The sequence below is a fragment of the Lissotriton vulgaris genome, chromosome 11 (genome assembly GCF_964263255.1).
Source record: "Lissotriton vulgaris chromosome 11, aLisVul1.2, whole genome shotgun sequence".
NCBI lineage: Eukaryota > Metazoa > Chordata > Amphibia > Caudata > Salamandridae > Lissotriton > Lissotriton vulgaris.
The window spans coordinates 395,721,259-395,742,007 of NC_141699.1; the positions used below are offsets into that span (position 1 = coordinate 395,721,259).

General features: G+C 47.9%; 1 protein-coding gene across 1 annotated transcript; it reads right to left on the reverse strand.

Moving 5' to 3' along the window:
* Positions 1 to 6,188: 6,188 nt before the first annotated feature.
* PGAM2 (phosphoglycerate mutase 2) lies at positions 6,189 to 16,873 on the reverse strand. The gene is made up of 3 exons (XM_086943416.1): positions 16,230 to 16,873; positions 14,916 to 15,096; positions 6,189 to 6,790 (listed from the first exon to the last, which is right to left on the reverse strand). Exons 1-3 carry the CDS (start codon positions 16,638 to 16,640, stop codon positions 6,621 to 6,623), a joined length of 762 nt encoding a protein of 253 aa, XP_086799542.1. The 5' UTR covers positions 16,641 to 16,873; the 3' UTR covers positions 6,189 to 6,620.
* Between the last annotated feature and the right edge of the window lie 3,876 nt (positions 16,874 to 20,749).

Here is a 20,749-nt window from a genome sequence, read left to right on the forward strand (position 1 = left end):
GAGATGGCCAAAGACATCCTAGCTCCGATCGAGGTCCAAACATTGTCACTGGAAGCATCACAGGAGTTGGAAGCGGACATCACCGCCGATGAAATCCAACTGGTGATTTGGGCTCTAAACCCGGGCAAAGCAATGGGACCCAACGGCATACCCATTGAATGGTACCAAGCAGTGCCTGGAACCCTCAGTGAACATCTACTGGGAATGTTTAGGGAATGTCTAGAGAAGGGCTCCCTTCCGCCGGACCAGCGAGTAGCGACCATTGTAACTATCCCTAAACCGGGCAAACCACCTGATGAATGTTCCTCTTATCGCCCCATATCCTTGCTAAATGCCGAAGTTAAGATTTTGGCTAAACTCCTAGCGGCCAGAATCCTGCCCCATCTGTCGTCGATTATTCACCCGGTTCAATCCGGATTTATGCCACACAGAAATACAGCGTTGAATCTGCGAAGGCTGCACGGCGTGCTGGCTAGAGCGGATTCTATCAGCGCACAAGCGGTGATTTTAGCACTTGACGCTAAGATGGCATTTGATCTTGTGGAATGGGCATATCTTTTTGAAGCACTGAAGCGCTTTGGATTCGGGCCCCGTTTTATTGCGTGGGTCAAACTATTATACACTGACCCTGTGGCACACGTGGTAGCTAATGGACATATCTCGCGCACGTTCCCGTTGGGGAGGGGCACACGACAGGGTTGTCCCTTGTCACCCCTGCTGTTCGCGATCTCCTTGGAACCCCTGGCGACCCTCATAAGGACCTCACCTCTCCTCAAGGGCATATCATGGAGTGAGGGATGGGAGGACCACTGTCTTTATATGCAGACGATATGTTGATTTATCTAACAAACCCCGAATGTGGAGTGCCGGCTTTATTGCACATTTGTGACACACACGGTAGCGTTTCCGGCTACACGCTAAATTGGAATAAGTCGGAACCATATGTTTTGCAGGGACAGGCCCCGAACCTTGGCGAGACGTGCCCACTAGCGATAGCGGGCTCGTCGTTTAAATACCTGGGCATTCAAGTCACTAGGGATCCAACGGAATTTATGGATAAGAATTTGAAGCCTCACCTGGACAGACTTAAACGAGATGTTACGTTCTGGGCGGGTCTTCCGTTGACGCTCCTGGGTAGAGCCGCACTCTATAAAATGATGGCATTGCCAGGGTTTCTATATGTCCTCGAAAATACACCCTATCCTGTGGCCCCTAGGTTTTTCCAGACAGTGGCAGCGCTGGTTTCTAACCTTCTATGGGGGAACCTCCCTGCACGCACTGCACAATCCAAGTTGCACAGAGGCTGGTACGACGGTGGTATCGCCTTACCTAACTTAAGACTGTACTATTGGGCAGCACACCTTAAGCCGATCAACCAGTGGATTCACGCGCCTCAAACTGAGCCAGCGTTCCAGTCTGACAGGGCGCAACTGGGCACGAACAGCCTGTTGGGTCCATTATATGATCACCGTAAAGTTTGTGCCCTACTGGGGCCCACTAGACTGACAGTACAGATGTGGCATACAGCAACAGCAGCGCTGGGTTGGAAGGGGAAGATCACCGGAATGACCCCGCTGTGGGATTCTCGGATGTTGGGCAACATGAGAAACAGTAAGAGTTTTGCACACTGGGACACTATAGTGATCTCCACGGTGGGTGATCTCTGGGAGAGGAACGGGGTGATACCCTTTAACCGGCTAAAAGAACTATATGACCTGGGTGACAGGGAACTTTATAGGTACATCCAGATACAACATGCATTGCTCGCAGCCCTACCTCCCGACACAACACTGCCTGAGTCCTCGCCGTTAGAAGACCGCCTCCTTACTGATTTTATGATGGAAAGGGCAACATCACTCACATACCGCAAATTACTTAATAACTTCCCAGATCCGACACTCCTGTTAAAGGCGAAATGGGAGGGTGACACTAGCGAAATGGACGAGCATGAGTGGAATGAGGCATTTGGGTCCCCTAAGGAAGTAGGCATCTCGGCCCGAATGCGGCTAGTACAACTCAAGATACTACACAGGGTTTATTACACTAGGACCATGTTACACCGCATCCACAGGATACCACATCCTTACTGTTTTCGCGGGTGTGGGGAGGAGGGAACATTTTTTCACACCATATGGGAATGCCCCAAGATTCGGGAATACTGGAAACGGATACTCCGCACAATTTCGCAAACGTTGGACCTGTCGTTGTTGCCTGACCCAAGGAGGGGCTTGTTAAACGTATGGAAGCCCACTGACCTTTCCAGATATGAACAGCTCTGGGTCACAGTAGGATTAATGGTGGCAAAACGTGACATCGCACAGCGCTGGGGTGAGGCAGACATGCCGACCAAGTCACAATGGTGTCTAAATATGGACTGGGTGATGGTAACGGAAAGGGCAGTATATTCTAACCGGGCCTGCCTAGGGAAGTGGAATAAGATTTGGACGAAATGGAATGTGTACAGGGGGGAAATTTGTGACCCTTTGCTGGAAGATGATCAAGATGTCTCCGACGAGGAAGAGGCAGAGGGGTAAAGCTAAGCGTGAATTGCGGGGAGAAGGGAAGCCAAGGTTACGGTGCGGGATCTCCTGTTTGAATTGCTAAAGTGGGAGGCAAGGGGTGGAAGTAAGGTAGGATAGATGGGGAGCACTCGTGCAAAAGGGTAGGGGACTAGAGTAGACCTCTCACAAGAGTTACTTGTAACTCAGACTGTGTTGATTCCTGCAAAATCGTAATACTATTCCTAACGGTTGAAGTTGAATGTTGTTGTTTTCAAAAAAAGTAAAATCAAAAACCTCATCCAGCGTCGATACAGATCTCTGAAATGCTCTTTTCTTTTGCAGCGACATTATTTAGATTTCTACAGAGACTGTTGGTCTAATGACTATTTTGAAATGCTGCATTCTGAATCACGAACTGTGTTAGCGGCCGGCCCGCAGGGTTGTAGGCATTCCGCTGTGTATTATACAAATGCAATAAAGGTTTTTAATAAAAAAAATTAAAAAAAATTTTTTTAAATATCCGTTTATTTTTCTTGTAAAGCTCATATAATGCCATATTGGAGTTCCAGTGACGTAATAAACTATTCAACCTTCGTCGTCCTTTAATGGCAGTAAAAGTTTGAAATTCAGTGTGCCACATAATGTATTCTCTATTGCATAATAATAGAGGTCTCCCAATATTTTGCAACCTGACGCCCCCTACTCTCGTGCAGTATCTGAGGAGAACGCACTCCGGTTCTCCTATGGAGGCATGCCCACCAACAATCTTACATTTAGTGGCCGACACTATAGCAGAACCCCTTTGTTAATTAATGAACATCATCTTCCGATCTGGAATTTATCCCCATTCTTGGAAACAAGCCATAATTAGACCTCTTCTGAAGAAACCAAACTTTGACTCTAGGGACTGTAAACATTACCGTCCCATCTCTCTGCTTCCTGTTCCAGCAAAAATCTTGGAGACACATCTCAATAAGCAGCTTATGGAAATGACAGACAGGCAATCCTGGCTAAATGAGTCTCAGTTTGGATTCAGAAGGCATCTTGGTACAGAAACGGCCTTGGTCTCAGCCTCGGATCATATCAGGCGTAAGGTGGACGAAGGACAGGGAGTGGCGCTAATTCTCCTGGATCTGACAGCGGCATTTGATACCATTACTCCTATAATGCTGCTGGACAGACTCCGGAGTCTTGGAATATCCCATCAAGCCCCGGCCCTTCTGTCCTCATTCCTGACAGAGAGATCCCAAAGGGTGAGTTTAAAATCTTTTTACTCGGAATCTTACTCACTACCATGCGGAGTTCCGCAGGGGTCCTCCCTGAGTCCCACCCTTTTTAATCTGTATGTGGCATCCCTCGCTACAGTAATCCACTCTTTTGGATTAGAGGTGGTGTCATATGGAAATTTTGGCTGCCCATCAGACCCCAGGTAGCAGTCTTGGTGGCCACCAGATATGTTCCCTCCCTTGGCTGTGTCCTCCAGGGCTAAGAACCTGGGTGTACAGATTGATGATGGATTGACACTGAAACCCCAGGTCATGGGCCTTGTGGGCAAGTGTTTTGGCATCATCAAAATGCTCAGAAAATTCCTCCCGATGTTGTCTCTATGTCACCGGAAAGTGACGGTCCAGGCTTTGATAGGCTCCCGCCTGGATTATTCTAATGTGCTTTATGTGGGCCTGCCGAATTTTCTCATTTCTCGTCTGCAAGTTGTACAGAATGCCGCTGCTAGAGCCATTTTTGGCTTCCAACGCAGAACAAGCGCGACGGCACTGTTACAAAAACTTCATTGGCACCCCATCAAAAAGCGCTGGCTTTTAAGGCTCTCACGCTAGCCTTCAAGGCGCTCCATGGCATTGGAGCCAAGTATATTAGAAACAGGCTGGCTTTTTATATGCCTTCACGCACTTTGAGGTCAGCTTCTCTGGCCTTGGCAACTGTTCCTCTTGTCCGACGGGCCCGACTGGGCGGGCGTTCCTTTCGCTATCTAGCTCCCAAATTGTGGAACTCCCTGCCTGTCCCACTGAGACAGAATACCAGCCTTTTGAAATTTAGGAAAGAGCTTAAGACATGGCTCTTTGTACAATAGTCCTCGGCCTGGTCTGCCCGCTCATAAGCATCTGTTCTCAATCTGATAAAGCGCCGGGACACTCCTTTGGAGTAGCTGAGCGCTATATTAAGACAAACTTTAACATAACATAACATCCCTAAGGGGTTGGGCGCATGGTCAGAGAATGTCCAGGACTGCATGTCCGGAGTAGCAAACTGGATGTTGGCTAATTTCCTTAAACTTAATGGGTATAAAAAGGAGGTGATGATGTTCGGATGAGGGACGGCCAAATGGAACAGTAACTGTTGGCCTCAATCCTTGAGGTGCTGTCATGTCCTGAGTGAAAAAGCCAAGACTTTGGGAATCTGGATTGATACAGAGCTTGGCTTTATGGCTCAAGTGAACCGTACCATCTCCACATGCTCCTGGCTTATAAGGATGTTAAAAAAAATCTTTCCTTTCATCCAATGTGCAGCCAGGATCCAGGTAGGTCAGGCTCTGGTAATGGCCAGACTAGACAATTGCAATGCTCTGTACCTGGCTGCCAGTAAGGGCTTGCATCATAAACTCCAGGTACTGCATAATGGATTCGTAAGACTCATTCTGGACATTCCCAAAACACAATCAGCAAAAAGGGACAAGAACACCTACACTGGCTTCCCATTGAACATCGCATCAGTTTTAAAGCACTGTGTATGGTCCACTAGTCATTACATGCCCCCTACCCTCTGAGACTCATGACCATGTTCAAATGGTACTTCCCAGGATGACTTGCGCTCCTCTCACCAAATGCTACTTTGGGTATCTAAAACTAAGAGGAGGAAGTGGGGGGATTGGGCTTTTTCAGTGGCAGCGTCGAAGCTTTGAAATTCCCTGCCCCAGGCACTTAGATCGATTCCTCTTCTGCTCCCGTTTAGAAAAGCTCTTAAGACCTGACTGTTCTCAGGCATACGGTGAGCTGATTCTCCTCCTTGTTTCTTATGGTCGATGTGTTACCTGTTGTCTTTCTCTAGCACCTTGATGCCCTTGGGTGATTGTTGCGCTATATAAATATGAAATCAAATCAAATCAAAAATACTCTCTATACACGGACAGTAGTGGTTTCAAAACCAATAAGTCACAGGAATTTTGTCCCACCCATAAACTACTTCCATAATTGAGAGGAACTGCCTAATTCCATAATTAATGGAAACTGCATAATTCCTGTGAAAAATGAAAATCGGATTTCAACCAGTAGTGATTTTTTGACATGCAATGTAAAACAATCAATACATTGAAACCTCTATTATCCTTTACCAAAGGCATGTTCGGGATCTATTGATCTTTACAAATTACTCATCTTTCATCCTTGTGGTTTATTGTCATGCCCCCTGAAGAGACTTGAATAATTAATAGAAACATAAAAGGTGCAATCTGTTGCTGTACTTCTACATCTTTACTAAATGTGTCCAGTTCCACTAGTCCCCACCCTCTACTATACTCTGTGTAAATCATCAAGACTCTAATATCTCTTCTCAGGTGATTTAAAACGTGTGTTTAGTTGCAGGAGGCAGCCATTTTGACCTAGCAAATTCACCCAGTGTACCTTCTTTTGTACTTATTGCGGGCCCTGAAAACCATAAAGTGAACCAGACAAGTTATTTTATGTGGGGTCTTGGGTATTTTATTGGGAAGTATAACATCATGGCGGATGGATAGATTGCATCTCTTTCTTTGTTTACAATATTGATAATGTTACCTCTTTGGAAAAAACTCAAATACAGGTGAACTGGAGTTCGACAAGCCCCAGGAGAAAGCAAGAGCTTTCCAAAAAGGCCATTGCCTCTCAAAAGTTATTTAGAACGGGGATAAAATCATTCACTTGTAGGATTTCTAAATACCTTTGACTGACCCTATCCCAATCTTTCCCGCCTTTCGGAGCCACTGATTTGTTGGAAAATCTCAACTGACCAGTCCATGTCTGGAATTAAAAGTGTGACATCTGGAAACCCAGTCCATTTTGGGCGCCGGAGACGAGTGGCAGACTAGCTCCAGTGGTAGAGGGAAGCCTTGGCAGATAGTGATGGCCTCTACTTCTTAACCTTGCCTTGAGCAGCTACAGCCTCCATGGCCTTACGCACGGTCTCCTCGTCACCCAGGAACTGCATGGGTTTGATTGGCTTCAAGTTATCATCAAGCTCATATACAATTGGGATGCCCGTCGGCAGGTTCAGGTCCATGATGGCAGCGTCTGACATTCCTAGAGAGCGTATGGGAGAACAAATTAAAGAACATCTTTAGTGGTGTGCAGGTTCAGTAGATATTCCCACATATGCGATCAAGAATTAAAGTATATAGCACAGAAGGGCATCTGGATACCACGCACATTGTGAATTCTCACTCTACTCTGGAAATTTACTTGAAAAACTTTGTCTCATTATAACAATGTCTTGAACAAGGATTAGGGCTAACTTACACCAGGACTGAACCTGGGTCAATAAACTATTTACAAAACCAGTGGTTTATCTGGGAATGGAATGAATGTATACATTTCGAAATTAATCAGACAGTCAATAAGTGGATAACAATAACACTTTAGTGAGAAAACAACATATTGTATTAATTTTGTCTTAGAAACATTTAAATAAGTAATTTAAAAAATGATTCAGCTCTCAAGTATAGTGTCAGAATATAAGCAAGTCTTGGCAAAGTCAGTGGGTTGCACAAGTGATATCTATTGGCTTTGTCAAGAACAGAAGGTAGTTACCCTAATTGCGAAAAAGGGACAGGGTAGCAAAATTTGGAAAACAAAAGAAGTCCCTAATCGCCAAATCTTGGTTTAAAACAAGAGTATAGTGTGACCAAAAAAATATCACTGTATGGATCATGTGCTATTACAAACCTCCGATGGTAACCACAGACAGTCAGACAATGTTGAATGCATTAAGGATGTATATTAAAGGATTGCAAAAGGTAATAATCACTGTATAAGTGAACAATGTATTACATCATACATTTAAAATTACAATGTTAACACAAATAAAACCGCCTTCTCATAGAGAAATATGCAAAATATCAAAATAAATATACATGTAAAATACAGGGTATTCCACCTAGAGAATAATGAAACACAAACGGATTGAAGAAAACTTAAGTAAAAGGTTGACGCAGCGTTTCGGTGACAACTGGTTTTCTTCACCTTCTTTAAGACAAGTTTTCTAACCTAAAAATCTTTAGGGAGATTTTGTGAAATCATGTATTTTTAAAGAGAAAAGAACCGTTTTCTTATAGCCGGAAGGGAAAACCTCATCCAAGTCAAGTCAGGACCGTAAAATAAGTATAAAAGCTTTTCAATTATTCGGCTGGAGCCACCATTAAGTTTAAAGCCAGGGCAGTTTCTTAGAAGTCAAAAGCCTCTGAACTAAATAAAAAATATAGAATACTTCCAGTTGTTCACTGACTTAATCAGCTGTTATTTTCTGGCGTATTGGCGTTTTTCGCCATTGGCGATATTTGAAGTTAAAATAGGTAATCTAATCTTACAAGCGGCTTCCCTGCTCCAGCATGAACAGCTACAGGTCACGGTCGTATGCATTTTAATACCCTTACAAGATCACACATCATATCAACAGTTTGCCCTTTAATTTTTAACAGTCCTCATGCTGAAAATGTCGACCAACTTAGATTCAGACAAAGAGCACTCAGTAACTCTGTGGGGTTGGGGTTAACTGACAGAACTATTAAGAAATAGCTTTTCCTCTAAAGAGAATTGTATGTCATCAATATCGTTACACATTTTGATGCATTTGCTATATTCTGTCACTGCATACCCATGAGCACAGGTAAATTGCTTTCACATGTCAAAGCCATTGTTTATTGTGCCTAGCCATGCAACAAATGGCAGACCATGATAGGGGAAAATCAGTGGCTCGACATAGGGCGGGCTATCACCACTTAACCTTGCAGCCCTGTGCCAGATGGGCTGTCAAGTTATGTTATGTTATTTAGATTTGCACAGCGCACAATTACCCTGAGGTGTCTTGGCGCTGACTGCTCTAGAGCACGACCTGGTCACCCTTCATCTAAAAAACAAAAAACAGGTTTTAAGCTCTTTCCTGAATGATAACAAGGAGGGGATAGACCTAATATGGGGAGGAAAGGGCTGTTCCTGAGTTTGGTTGTTTTGGTAACAAAGCTCCTTCCACCACAGTTATCCTTCCTAACTCTGGGAGTCGCAAGAATTTTAACTCCGAGCAAACTTGGAGGTCTGCTAGGAGTGTACCACTGGATTATCTCAGAGATTTTAATTTTATGGAAATTTCTCACTGGAAGCCAGTGGAGCTTCCTGATTTCAGAGGGGCCTGGTTGGAATTTAGGCAGTCCTACTATCATTCTAGCAGCAGTGTTTTGTACCATCTGGTGTCTACTAGTATTTTTTTCCTGAAGGCTCATGTAAAGACCACTACAGTAGTCTACTTTGGATAGTACTGGGGCGGTGATGACAGGTTTTTGCAATTTGCTGGAATGTAGGGGAGACTTTTTTGATCATCCTGAGAAAGTAAATCAATGACGAGACTACAGCTGACACCTGAGCACCATAGTTAAGCTTGTTATCAATTTGTACACCCAAATTCTTGGTTTGGCCACTGGGGTAGGAAGGGGACCTAGCTCAGCCGGCCGCCAGAAGGGAGACCCGCTGATGAGAGGTTACCGAAGATAACCGTCTCAGTTTTCCCTGACTTAAGCTTCAGACAGAGACTGTTCATCCATGAACTGATTGCTCTCATACACTCCAGGTACTGAGTGGAAACTGTAGGATCGTTGTTGAAGGCTGACACATCTAATTGAGTGTTGTCAGCGTAAGAGGTAAGTAAGCAGTCAAGGCTTTTAATAAGGGTAGTCAATTCAGAGACGTAGATGCTAAAAAGTGTGGTACTAAGCAAGGCTCTGTGAGGGGCCCACAAGGAAGAGTAAAAGGGGAGGACTAATAGGGACCCAAGGCCACTGGGTGGAGTCTATAGGAGAGAAAGAAGGTCAGAAGGGACATGGCTTTGTCCTTGACACCAAGTTCAGTCAGCCGGTTGATCAAGGTTTTATGACCCACCACATCAAAGGCAGCTGAAAGCTCAAAGAGGATAAGCGCTGGAGAGCCTCCCGTGTCTAATGCAGCTCTTATCTCCTCTGTGGCCTTAATTAGGGGGGTTTTGTGCTGCGCCTGTGTCGGAAACTGAACTGGGTCGGGTCCAGAAGATTATTTGCATGAATGAACTGAGCAAGTTGCATGTTTAATGTTTAATGTTTAGGGATTTCTAAAGCGCATGGCTGCCCGTAAGCGTCCCAGCGCTGATGATAGAAACAAGCGAGAACAGAAGGGGGAGTCTTTAGAGGTTTGCGGAAGGGAAGGAGGTTGGGTTGGGCACGTAGGTCCAGAGGGAGTGAGTTCCACAATTTGGAAGCGTTGTAAGAGAAGCGCCGGCCTCCTGAACGCGCCCTCTTGATCCTGGGCGTCAGGGTCAAATGGAGGTTCGTGGATCGGAGGATTCTGGAAGTAGAATAGGGGATGTTCAGTATCTTCTCCACAATTTTTGCTGGAAGGGGAAGGCAGGAAATGGGGCGATGATTGTTAGGGTCTGCTGGGTTATGACTAGGTTTGTCAATTAACGGGAGAATCTAGGCTTTTTTCCAGCTTGAGGTAAAAACTCCTGAAGAGAACATGATTTTAAAGATTGCTGAAAGATTAGCTGCTATCATCTTATGAGGCCAGCTGGAGTATGCCAGGTGGGCATGGATTGTGTGGAAAGCTGCATTTTGAGCTGTTGAATACATTCGCTACTTGGTCAGAGGAGGTGGGTAGGAATTCAGTGGAGGTGGCGTGAGAGGGTTTTGACTGGATGGTTTAGTCCTTATCTTCTAGCTTAGAGTAGTTGGTGAAATTCAGGAATATCTGGTCGACTTTGACCCTGAAGCTGTGCGCCAGTGTGTCACAGAACTGCTGGCTGTAAGCTGCAGTGCTATTACTAGATAAGGAGGTGAGTTTGTTTACAACCTGACATAGCCCTTTAGTAGAGTTTGCAGCTGAACTGATTTGTTATTTGTAAAAGTTACTTTTTTCTTTTATAAGGAGATTTTTATACTTAGTCTATGTACATTTGTAGGGCTGCTTCTCATGCTCATCTTAGGGCGTGCACCATCGTCTTCCCTGTATCCTGCTGGCTAATTTTTCCAGCCTGAGTGCTTCAGAGTGCTGGGCGCGAAGATTAAACATCTAGTTGTGCGAGAGATTTTGGGTGACACAAGCTTATAAAAGGTGGAAGTAAGCCAGTCCGTTGAATAAGCGGATTCTAACAAAGCAGCAGAAGTGAGACTGGGTTGACCATGGAGCAAATGTTGCATTATAGTGTATTTATGTATTTTAGTCCAGGGCCTAGGGCAGGAGAGAGCACCTGATTTCGAGGGCAAGAGAAGGCTGTGAGGGATATTCAATCCAAACATGATGACCTGATGGTCAAGAGTTTTTGATGGTGGAGTCACCACAGTGCAATCTCTTTAAAATATTTTGCATTAATAAAATACCCTTTATTGCACTCTCTAACAATTATTTATCTGCCTTAATTGAGTGTGCATTGGAGGCCGCTCCACGGCCTAACCAAAGAATTAAATGAAAGGATACCCAAATCTTGTGTTCAGAGATGCTCAGATACACACAACATTCCTGTCATGATGGTCGGCTCATATACTGTTTCAAAGGGCAATTGAAAAAAAAAATTGGTTCCTCTTTTCCACCAATTAGATAATTTATCAGAACTTTTCTTTCTTTAAATTGTTTATAATTATAACTCCACTTCAGTTAATTAATTTTCCTTTTTCTCCAACAAGATTGACATGTCTTCTGCTTCTATTTTACAAGACATCTTAACTCCCTGTTATCACAGATCAATGCTTTCCGGAACTTCTCATGGCTGCTCCCCCAAGATCACACATTTTGGGCATGATTACGATCTTGGTGGATGGAATACTCTGTCGCAAACGTGGAGGATATCCTGTCCGCCATATTACACGTTCCATTGAATATAATGGAATTGTAATTTGATGGACGGGATATCTGTCATGTGTGACGGAGTGGGGTGAATGTATGACATTGTTCTGCATTCTGTCCATTAATTGTGGTTTTTGCATTTGTCACCCTGAGTGGGATGGGTATGCTTAGACGTGAGTCCCATGCACTCCACACCACTGGATTCAAGAAAGCCGGGCTGAAGACGGCTGGAATGCCAGAAACCGGTCCTCGGAAGCTTGTTTCCGGTCCAGGGAAGGCATGGCTTGGTAGTTCGGCCTGGACTGTTCCCATGAGGCACAGGGTCAGACTGATTTGCATATGGCCATGTCTGAACTGGGGTGGTGTGGAGTGCAAAAAACGATAGATTTAGGCCCAGATCTCTGTACTGGGGTGAATGTATGACATTGTTCTGCATTCTGTCCATCAACTGTGGTTTTGCTTGTGTGACGGAGTGACCCTGTTCGCCAGGATCGTAATCAGGCTCTTGTTGGTGCTGCTTGCAGCCAAACTATCGAAGTCCCCTTTCATTTACTTCATATCCCTGTTATTGACCACACAATAGATATCAAGATACACCAGTTATTCCTTCTCCATCTGTTTTCCGAACAGGCTGCTCAGCTTCTGCTGTTGGTCTGATTTTTGTGGCTTCAATTCCAACCAATTGTAAAATGTGTGAGGCCTCCTCTTCATTGAAAGCAAAGCTTTCACGCCCTTTACCTGTCAGTGTCTTCTGTATGTAAAACATGCTCATTTTTTTTAATTAATGCTGCAATTGGGTATTTTGTGGCCAGTTCAGTAATCAGTGGAATGAACAAAAAGCCCTTGAGCACTCTCTATTTAAATTTTGTTTTGGTTCCTATATCAAGCTCCCTTCACCTTGGAGGCCACTCCAAAGCCTAACCGGTGGATAAAACGAGCGAAGACAAACATCCTGGTGTTCAAGGATGCTCCCATGCACAAGAAACTCTTGGAATCTGTGCTTTACAGAAACTTATGAAGGGAAAGATTATGTTTAGCATTTTATAATTCTGTTTTATTTTGTTGTATGGAGGAACGAGTGGCGAGTATAGAGACAATATAGTTATGACGCTGCTAAGCCACACGCCCGCTTTACAGCCTGGGCAGGGGCTAGTAGTTACCTCCTCACATGGACGCTGACCTTTACAGGAGAGACCCTTGGCACGCGCCGGTGCTGGAGGTCTGCACCCCGGGAGGGGCTGTACGTGCACTTCCGCATGTCGTCGGTGGGGGAGTAGAGTTCTGGGGTGGGAGGTCTAAAGATATGGCGTATTTATAGGGACGGGAGGCTGACTGAAACATGAGGAGGCCTAAGAAAAGCCACCTGACCTTCAGGAGCCTGCTAGGGTGCGTGGTGAGGGGGCACAGTGGATGAAGGACAGGGCGTGCCTTCAGGAGGTCAGGGAGCCTCGGCGGCAGAGCAGCCAGTGCACGTGGGGTGGGTGAAGGGGCGCGCGGGTCGAGCGTGCGTGGTGTTACCGGAGGAGGAGGGACATTGGTATATGGTGACGACATGAATGAGGAAGGTCGCATTAATATGGCCAGGGTGAAGAGAGAGGACGTGGGAGAAGGGTGAGGACCAGAACGGTGGTGCAAAGACACAAGGTGAAGAGGGTGGAGACCAAAGTATGTATGCCCAGAGGGGGCAGGTCTGTGCAGCGCACAGGGAGGTCAGTGAAGAGGGAAGTGAGACAGGACTATCTGGGGCATATTTACTAGAAAATGACGCAACGCGGCACTGCAAGCCATCTTGCTGTACCGAGCTGCATCATTAGGAAAGTGATGGGGTGCGCGGTATTTACAACAAGATGAAGCATCCCTGTGCGTTCCTATGCGCTTGTGCACAACTGGCTGCCTAGATCCAACGCAAGCAGCGTTACACCATGCGCAAGGGTGCCTGTGTTGTAGGCACGATTGATTTTGTGCAGCAAGGGATGCCTTCCCGCACAAAAACAATCATTGATGCGGTTTTCTTGCTATGTGTGCTGCACAATGCAGCACACATAGAAAGAGCAAAAAAAGGAGGAGAGATAAAGGTATTTTTCTTTTTATGTCACTTTAACACCTTCCCTGGGGCAGCATTAGAATCTGATGTATCCCCAGGTTTACGAAACCGTGTAAATTTGGGAATGCGCCAGACTCCATGGGTGTTGCGTGGGAACACCCACAGCAACACCCATGGAACGTCCCTTCACACAGAGTAGTGTGTGAAAGCGGGCCAAATTTACAGGGCCATGAAGAGCCCTGCAGGGTGGCTTTGCATGTCCTTGTAAATATGGTTCAGGGTTGTGCGCCACCCGAGTGTCAAAAAAGGGACGCTCTGGTGGCACAGGTGCCTTGTAAATATGCCCCTCCGTGCGCAAAGAGGGCATCAAAGAGGATGGATAAACCACTGAGGATAAAAAGAGGAGCCTGAACAAGGGTGAGAGGGACAGAAGGGTACGTTCAATGAAGGTGTCGAAGAGGGAAGAGGAACAGAATTGTGGGTGCAGAGAGATGACCTTGAAGAGAGTAGGGAAATGGAACTGTGCAAAGATATCGTTGGAAAAGGAGTGAGTGGGTAACTCACACCTGACATGGTACAGACTGAGGTCTCTGGAGCAGAAAAGTTACTCACACCAGCCAGAGGACAGATTGATGCCTCTGGATTTGGTGAATTATCCTCACATTGTATGGGACACTTTGCTATTTCTGGAGTGGTTGCGTCACTCACACATTGCATGGGATAGCTTGATGTTTCTGCAGCAGGTAAGCTAAACCAGTCATGGGGCATTTTCATATCTTTAATGTGAGGTGGGGTTAATTATACCTGGCATGGGGGCAGTTTGAGGCCTATGCAGTGGACGATTTACTCACACTTGGGTTGTGGAAGCTTGATATTGCTGCATGGTTCTGACTGATGTCTCTGAGTGGGTGAGTTACACGGGCATAGGTCTGCTTGATGTCTCTGGAGTGGGTAAGTTACACCTGGCATGGGCACTTTGATTTCTTTGGAGTGGGTGAGTTACATCAGGCATGGGTCTGCCTGACGTCTCTGGCGTTGGTGCGCTACACCAGGCATGGGGCACCTTGACAGCTCCGGAGTTAGATAGTTACTCCCACCTGCTAATGCGCATCTTGAAGTCTGGAGGTCCAAGTGAGCTACTCGCTCCAGCCCTGGCCCAGAATGGTATCTCGGGAGTGGGTGAGTTACTCGCACACACTTGGCAGGGCAGCAGCTTGGTGTGGGTGACTTGCACCTGCCCTTGGTCACTTTATGTCTTTTTAATACGCCTGGCGTCGCACAGCCAGCCCGGTCCCCGGCACTCACCGTCCAGGTGTTTGACGATCCCCCGCAGGCTGTTTCCGTGGGCAGCGATAAGGACCCTCTTCCCGGCCTTGATCTGGGGGGCGATGACGTCGTTCCAGAAGGGGAGGGCCCGGGCGATGGTGTCCTTCAGGCTCTCACAGAGCGGGAGCTCTCCGGCCTTCAGGTCTGCGTAGCGCCGGTCCTGGCGGGAGAGAGAGAGGAGACGACGAGGGAGTTAGGAACTTCCCAAACCTTACTGTGCGTTGCACGATAGCGTGTGGTACAGAGACACAAATATAGTAGTTATAATCGGAGCTCTTTCTGGAACGCAGAGCAAGTTAAGACATGGCAGGTAAATTATATATCATCGCTGAATTGCATCGCATTTAAGGCGTTTAAATCAAATCTGCGTGTTAAATGAATAAATGTGCATAAAAAAACTGTGTGTTTCAAATTATTCAATTCGTTAAACGTGCTAATATTTTTAGTATAAAGACGCAGGCGGTAGACACCACAAACAGGGTTATTGTCATATTGTGGCTGCAGTGCATTGACAGAACTGTGTGTGAAGTTGTGCACTACAAGAAAGTTCTAGAATATCATCGGTACAAAGGGTCAAATGCTGTGCGGCTGCCATTATCAGAGCACCAGAGTGACGAGGCTCTACCTCGAGGTGCATCTGTGAAGCGGTGAGTGGGCGCTAGTAATGAATACCACTAGGAGCAACCTCTCAAGAAGGGTCTCGTTAGCTGAGCGGCCAGCGGGCGCTGGTGTTGGGAGGGCAGAGGAGAGCGCGTGTTAAGCCTGAGGTGCCACCGCAGAGCTGTGCGTTCTTTCCAGCACTGACGTAGAAGGGGTGCTGGGGACAGGACTGGTGCGCTTTGTTAGAGATGTATATATGTCCAAATATCAGAAGAATGGTATGCATGGTGTGGGTCGAGATTGAGGTGCGTTGACAGAGCCGGATTAGCAGAGGGTGTGAAGATCGACCCTGAAGGTCTCTGGTTTGTCTCAGATGGTGCATCGTGCGGTGATGCAAGTCAAGAGTGACGTGAATTGGCAGAGGGTTGTATGTGAAGACCTACTAAGTTTCATAGGGTGGTGCTGCTCAGCATTGAGAGGGCTCCGCGTGTGGGTCCCAATTTTGAATAAAATGAGGAGCTGCCATCCTGAGTGGTGAGTTGGTGAGGTTTGTGTACACGCCAGTGTTTGAATTGCAAAGGGGAAGAACAATTAGAGGTGCATTGGCAGAGCGTGGGCCCCCAGCAAGTCTTGGGTGGAAACAGCAGCACCCCGCCTGCTGTCCCCGAGCCCGCTCCAGGGTCCAAGCCTCACCTTGCTGATGTTCTGGTGGAAGGCGTGGGCCTCGTCCATGGGTGGCGGCGGCACGTCGAAGGAGCGCCTCCAGATCTTGACCTGCTCCTCGCCGTGCTTGGCCGCGGTCTCCGCCTTGTTGAGCCCGATCAGGCCCCCGTAGTGGCGCTCGTTGAGGCGCCAGGTGCGCACCACGGGCAGCCACATCTGGTCGACGGTGTCCAGGATGGTCCAGAGGGTGCGCACGGCGCGCTTCAGCACCGAGGTGTAGCAGATGTCGAACTCCATGCCGGCCTGCCGGATGGCCTGGGCGCCCCGCTTGGCCTCCTCGGCGCCCTTCTCGCTCAGGTCGGCGTCGAACCAGCCGCAGAAGCGGTTCTCCTGGTTCCACGTGCTCTCGCCGTGGCGCACGATCACCAGGCGGTGCGGCATGACGGCTGCGGGGGTCTCAACAAGCTGAGCTCGAGCTCTAAACACGCACGGTCGCTTCACACGCTGTGAGGTGATCCTGTGAGCAAGCCTCAAGCCACCACCACTGGAAACTGCTCTTCAAGCACCGTTGCGAATTAGGAAAGTGTTGCTTATGAAGTTCAGTTGCTTCTCAATGCCCGCTCTGCTGCCCGCCCTCTCACTTCGGTTCCCCCCACCATGGAATGCCGGCTGTCACCCCTGTGCCAGAGGACAGGCTTATATATAGCTCGGGAGGCTGTCCCCACCACGGGGGCTGTCCTGCACGCACACCCACTTTCGGTTTTGTCCTTCATGTGGCCCATGCCTTGAGTTTGGCCCTCAGGTGAGCTCACCCCATCCGTGGGCTCCGTGTAACCTTGTTGGTAGGTGTAGCCTACACATAGGCCTTAACAGGATTAGACCTATTTTCAATTACTCCTCTGAGTTTGGCCTTCTCGTGACCACGCTCCAGGATTTGTGTGTGGAGAATATCACCTCAGGGTGTGGACTACAAGGAACCCATTGTTATGTGTGGCCGACTATAACCACCAGGTTTCTTTGCCTCTCACAGCGCCAACCCAGAGGGTTAGTGCTGCATAATGCTTTACCCGCACAGCTTTGTACTATGGTGGCATTTTTACAACCAAGGTTTGTCCACAAAACCGACACAGAGGGTATCGTGTTTATAGACCACCCCCACACTCAAGAGTTTATGCTACTCACGGCTGGCACTCACAGGTATCACTTACTCACAGCGCCCATTGTGAAGTTCCTTCTACTCACAGCCTGCAAACCAGGACTTGCCTTGCTCACAGGCTCGTCTATCTGTCGAACCTCCATACCCCAGTGGTGTCCATTTCATAGCCATGGTACCATGCTTTGTGTTGCTCAAAGCCCCTTGTAGCGTGTCCCACTCACAGGCCTAGTCTGTGGTTTGTCCTATGGGCAGGCCCCAACATTCCCACTGGTTAGTTCTACTCACCATCCTCACCGTACGTACCTATTGTCCTAATTGTATGTAACCCTCCATTTTGTTTCCCCTACTCTCAAATTCGTCTGGGGGCAGGGGGGGGGGGGGGTTTCCTATGAATACCTCTATCCTCTATGCCTTATTCACAATTCCCGCTCAGTGCGTTGAGTAAGTCTCAGCCCCTCACTCATGAGGTTTGTCTCATTTATGCACCTAACGCCTGGAGTTGTCAAACGTATTGCTCTCAGATAACCTACTACTCACAGACCCCACTTCCCTCACCCTGGGGTTTGCTCTACTCGCGGGCTCCGCCCTGGGGGGCTTCTTATTCTAAGTCTTTGCTAGTGGGGTTCCCCTCCTGGCCCTTCCCTGGGATCTTCTGGCGCTCCCCACCACTAACCCAACCGCAGGGTTGATCTTACAGACTTCACGTGCCTATGCCCTACTGACGACCACACCACCACAGAGTCTGTTGTGATCACAGCGGCCAGTCCTACTTGCACCCCTCAGCCTGCTGCCCGTGCAAAGTGAACGTCAGGACAGGTGACCAATGGGAGTGCAGAGACCTGCCGCCCGTCGAACGTCAGGACAGGTGACCAATGGGAGTGCAGAGACCTGCCGCCCGTCCCATTCGCCTCCCTCCTCCAAAGGGAGGGGGGCACCCTCACTGAGTGACAAGTGTCGCCATACCAAAATAGCTCTTGGTGCAGAAGAGGCAAGTCTGAGCCCCCAGACTGCCCTTTCCAAGATAAGGTGAGAAGGCAGCTGCAGCTGAAGAGGGCGTAGTCGGGTGGCGCGTCATATCTGACCTTCACTGGGGTCATTTCAGCTGACATTTAAATGACACGGGGTCGTGGACTGCCGGCAGTTCTAAAAGCATGCTCTACTTTTCACCGGATACCGAGTCGCATGCAGCCGAAAAGAGTCTCCGAAACGACGATGAGGCGAACATAACAAACCATGACAAAGCCAATAGTCGCACGTTATATATTCAAGAAGACGCTAAAAACAAATACCACAATGCCTTGCAAAACCGCAGACAATATGTAGGTTTCACAATCTAACCCTCACTGTGTTGTGCTTGCACACTCCCGCCCCGCTTCAGAACGTTGTTTGCTCCTCCCACCTTGTCCTGCATTGTTCCTTGACCCCTCCCACTCAGTCCAAGTCCAACATTGTGGCTTGCCCCACCCTCATTGTTGCTTGCCCTCTCCTGTATTGTTGCTTGCTACTATGCAACATGGCTAAAAACATTGAGAAAAAAGGTAGTAGCTCAAATAGGCAGGACCTGTTGGCTTTGCCATTGCAGGTTTCCCCCATTTGATCAGTATGAAAGGGAAGGCATGTGTGTCTCGGACAGGAAAAAGACAAAAATATCCTCCACGCACTTGTAGAAAACTTCCAGCATATCAGGGACATTATATTTTATTTTCAAGAAGGGGGCATTAGGGGATGGTGACACTGGAGGCCTGCCACCTGGACCTTTGGGGTGGGTGGTGCAGTCTGGGGACTGCTGGGGTTCAGATTGGGGCAATTAGGGCAGAACTAGTGCGGTTAATCAATGAAGGTTAGGGTCCTAGGGTTCTGTTTTTGGGTAGGTGTGCCATAATGGAGGCTGATGACCTTTAAAAGTGGTGAGGCAGGGCGTGACTAAGATGGCAACCTGAGTGGATGCTGTTGTGTCGTCTGGGGCACCAGGCGACACAGGAGGGTGATAAATGGCGGGCCCTGGGGGCTTATATTGGGGCCTATAAATAATTACTCGGAGCCGTTAATTATATGACAACTTTAATCTCCACGCCGTCGCCCACTGGCGTACGTGAGTGCGTAGACCTTCTTTATTGGCAAATGTCACATGATCATGACAACACCCGGCCTGAGGCCAAAAGACTAGAACACAACATTCCTCCCCAACAAAAATAACAAAACAAAAATGTCACTGAAAAGTTTCTTCAGACACTCTCCAGGGTCAGACTCTTTAGTCACTGGTCGCAACTGGCGCCAACACACACTTACATGAACAGTCTTACGTGAAGTAGTCTCTCAGGCGGCTGGATGGCACTGGATTCTGCCTCAGCTGGTGCTGTGATGTGCCTCTGCTCTGGGGCTCACCGACCCCGGCCGGGGATGGTGCATCACCAGTTGGTAGGTCAGGACTACATCCACTGCTGGCTAGGCTGTCGTCTTCCGCTCCATCACGCTGACTTGACGCTCCGTCATGGAATTCCGGACTCTCCGTGGGAAACGACACATCCATAAGATCCCGGCCATTGGTACTTTCTCTGATCGGGGAACAGGGACTTGCTTCCGACACTATGAGAGATGCCGTGACCCCACTAGATTGGTACTTTTTGAAGTGGGACACATTACGAGTCACAGTTTCTCTCCCTCGAGTGGCTACAATCCTGGTTCCCTTGACATTGACCACTGTCTAGGGTTCTGGTTCATATGGTAGTCAAAACTTTCCACTGGTGACACGATTCTTTAGGAGCACCACATCTCCTCTGGCGATCTGGCTGGGGTACTTTGGCTCGTCTCCGTTGGCTGACCTGTGCATGTGTCTTCCGGCGTCTAGCTTCCACTTGACGGTCATTGGGAGGCTCAGGCCGCCATCGCGGATGGTGAGGTATCGAGTCCATTACTACGCGGCCCATGAGAAGATGCCCTGGAGCAACCCCCGTCGTAGTGTGGGGTGTTTGACGGTAGCTCCTTAAGAACCTGAAAATAGCTAATTCAAGGGATTGTCCTTTGTCATGGGCAATTCGGATCACCTTGTTAAGGGTTCGCATAAATCTTTACACTTCGCCGTTCGCTTGTGGCCATCTGGGAGTGATTCTGCGATGTTGTATACCTAGGGTACTTAGGTAGTTCTTGGCCTTGAAATGGAGGGCCATTGTCCGTCTTCAACTCTTTTATCAGCCCATGTGCAGCCATGATTTTCTCCAACTTAGGGATTACTTCTGTGGTGCTGGGGGTGGATATGATTTCCACTTCCGGGTATTTAGAGTGGTCGTCAATGGCCACCATGGTATGGTGGCCGTCTGGAAGGCTGCCAAAATCGAGGCTGACGCATACCCAGGGAGACTTCGGCCGTAGTTCCACCAGAATCGGGGCTGGTCGC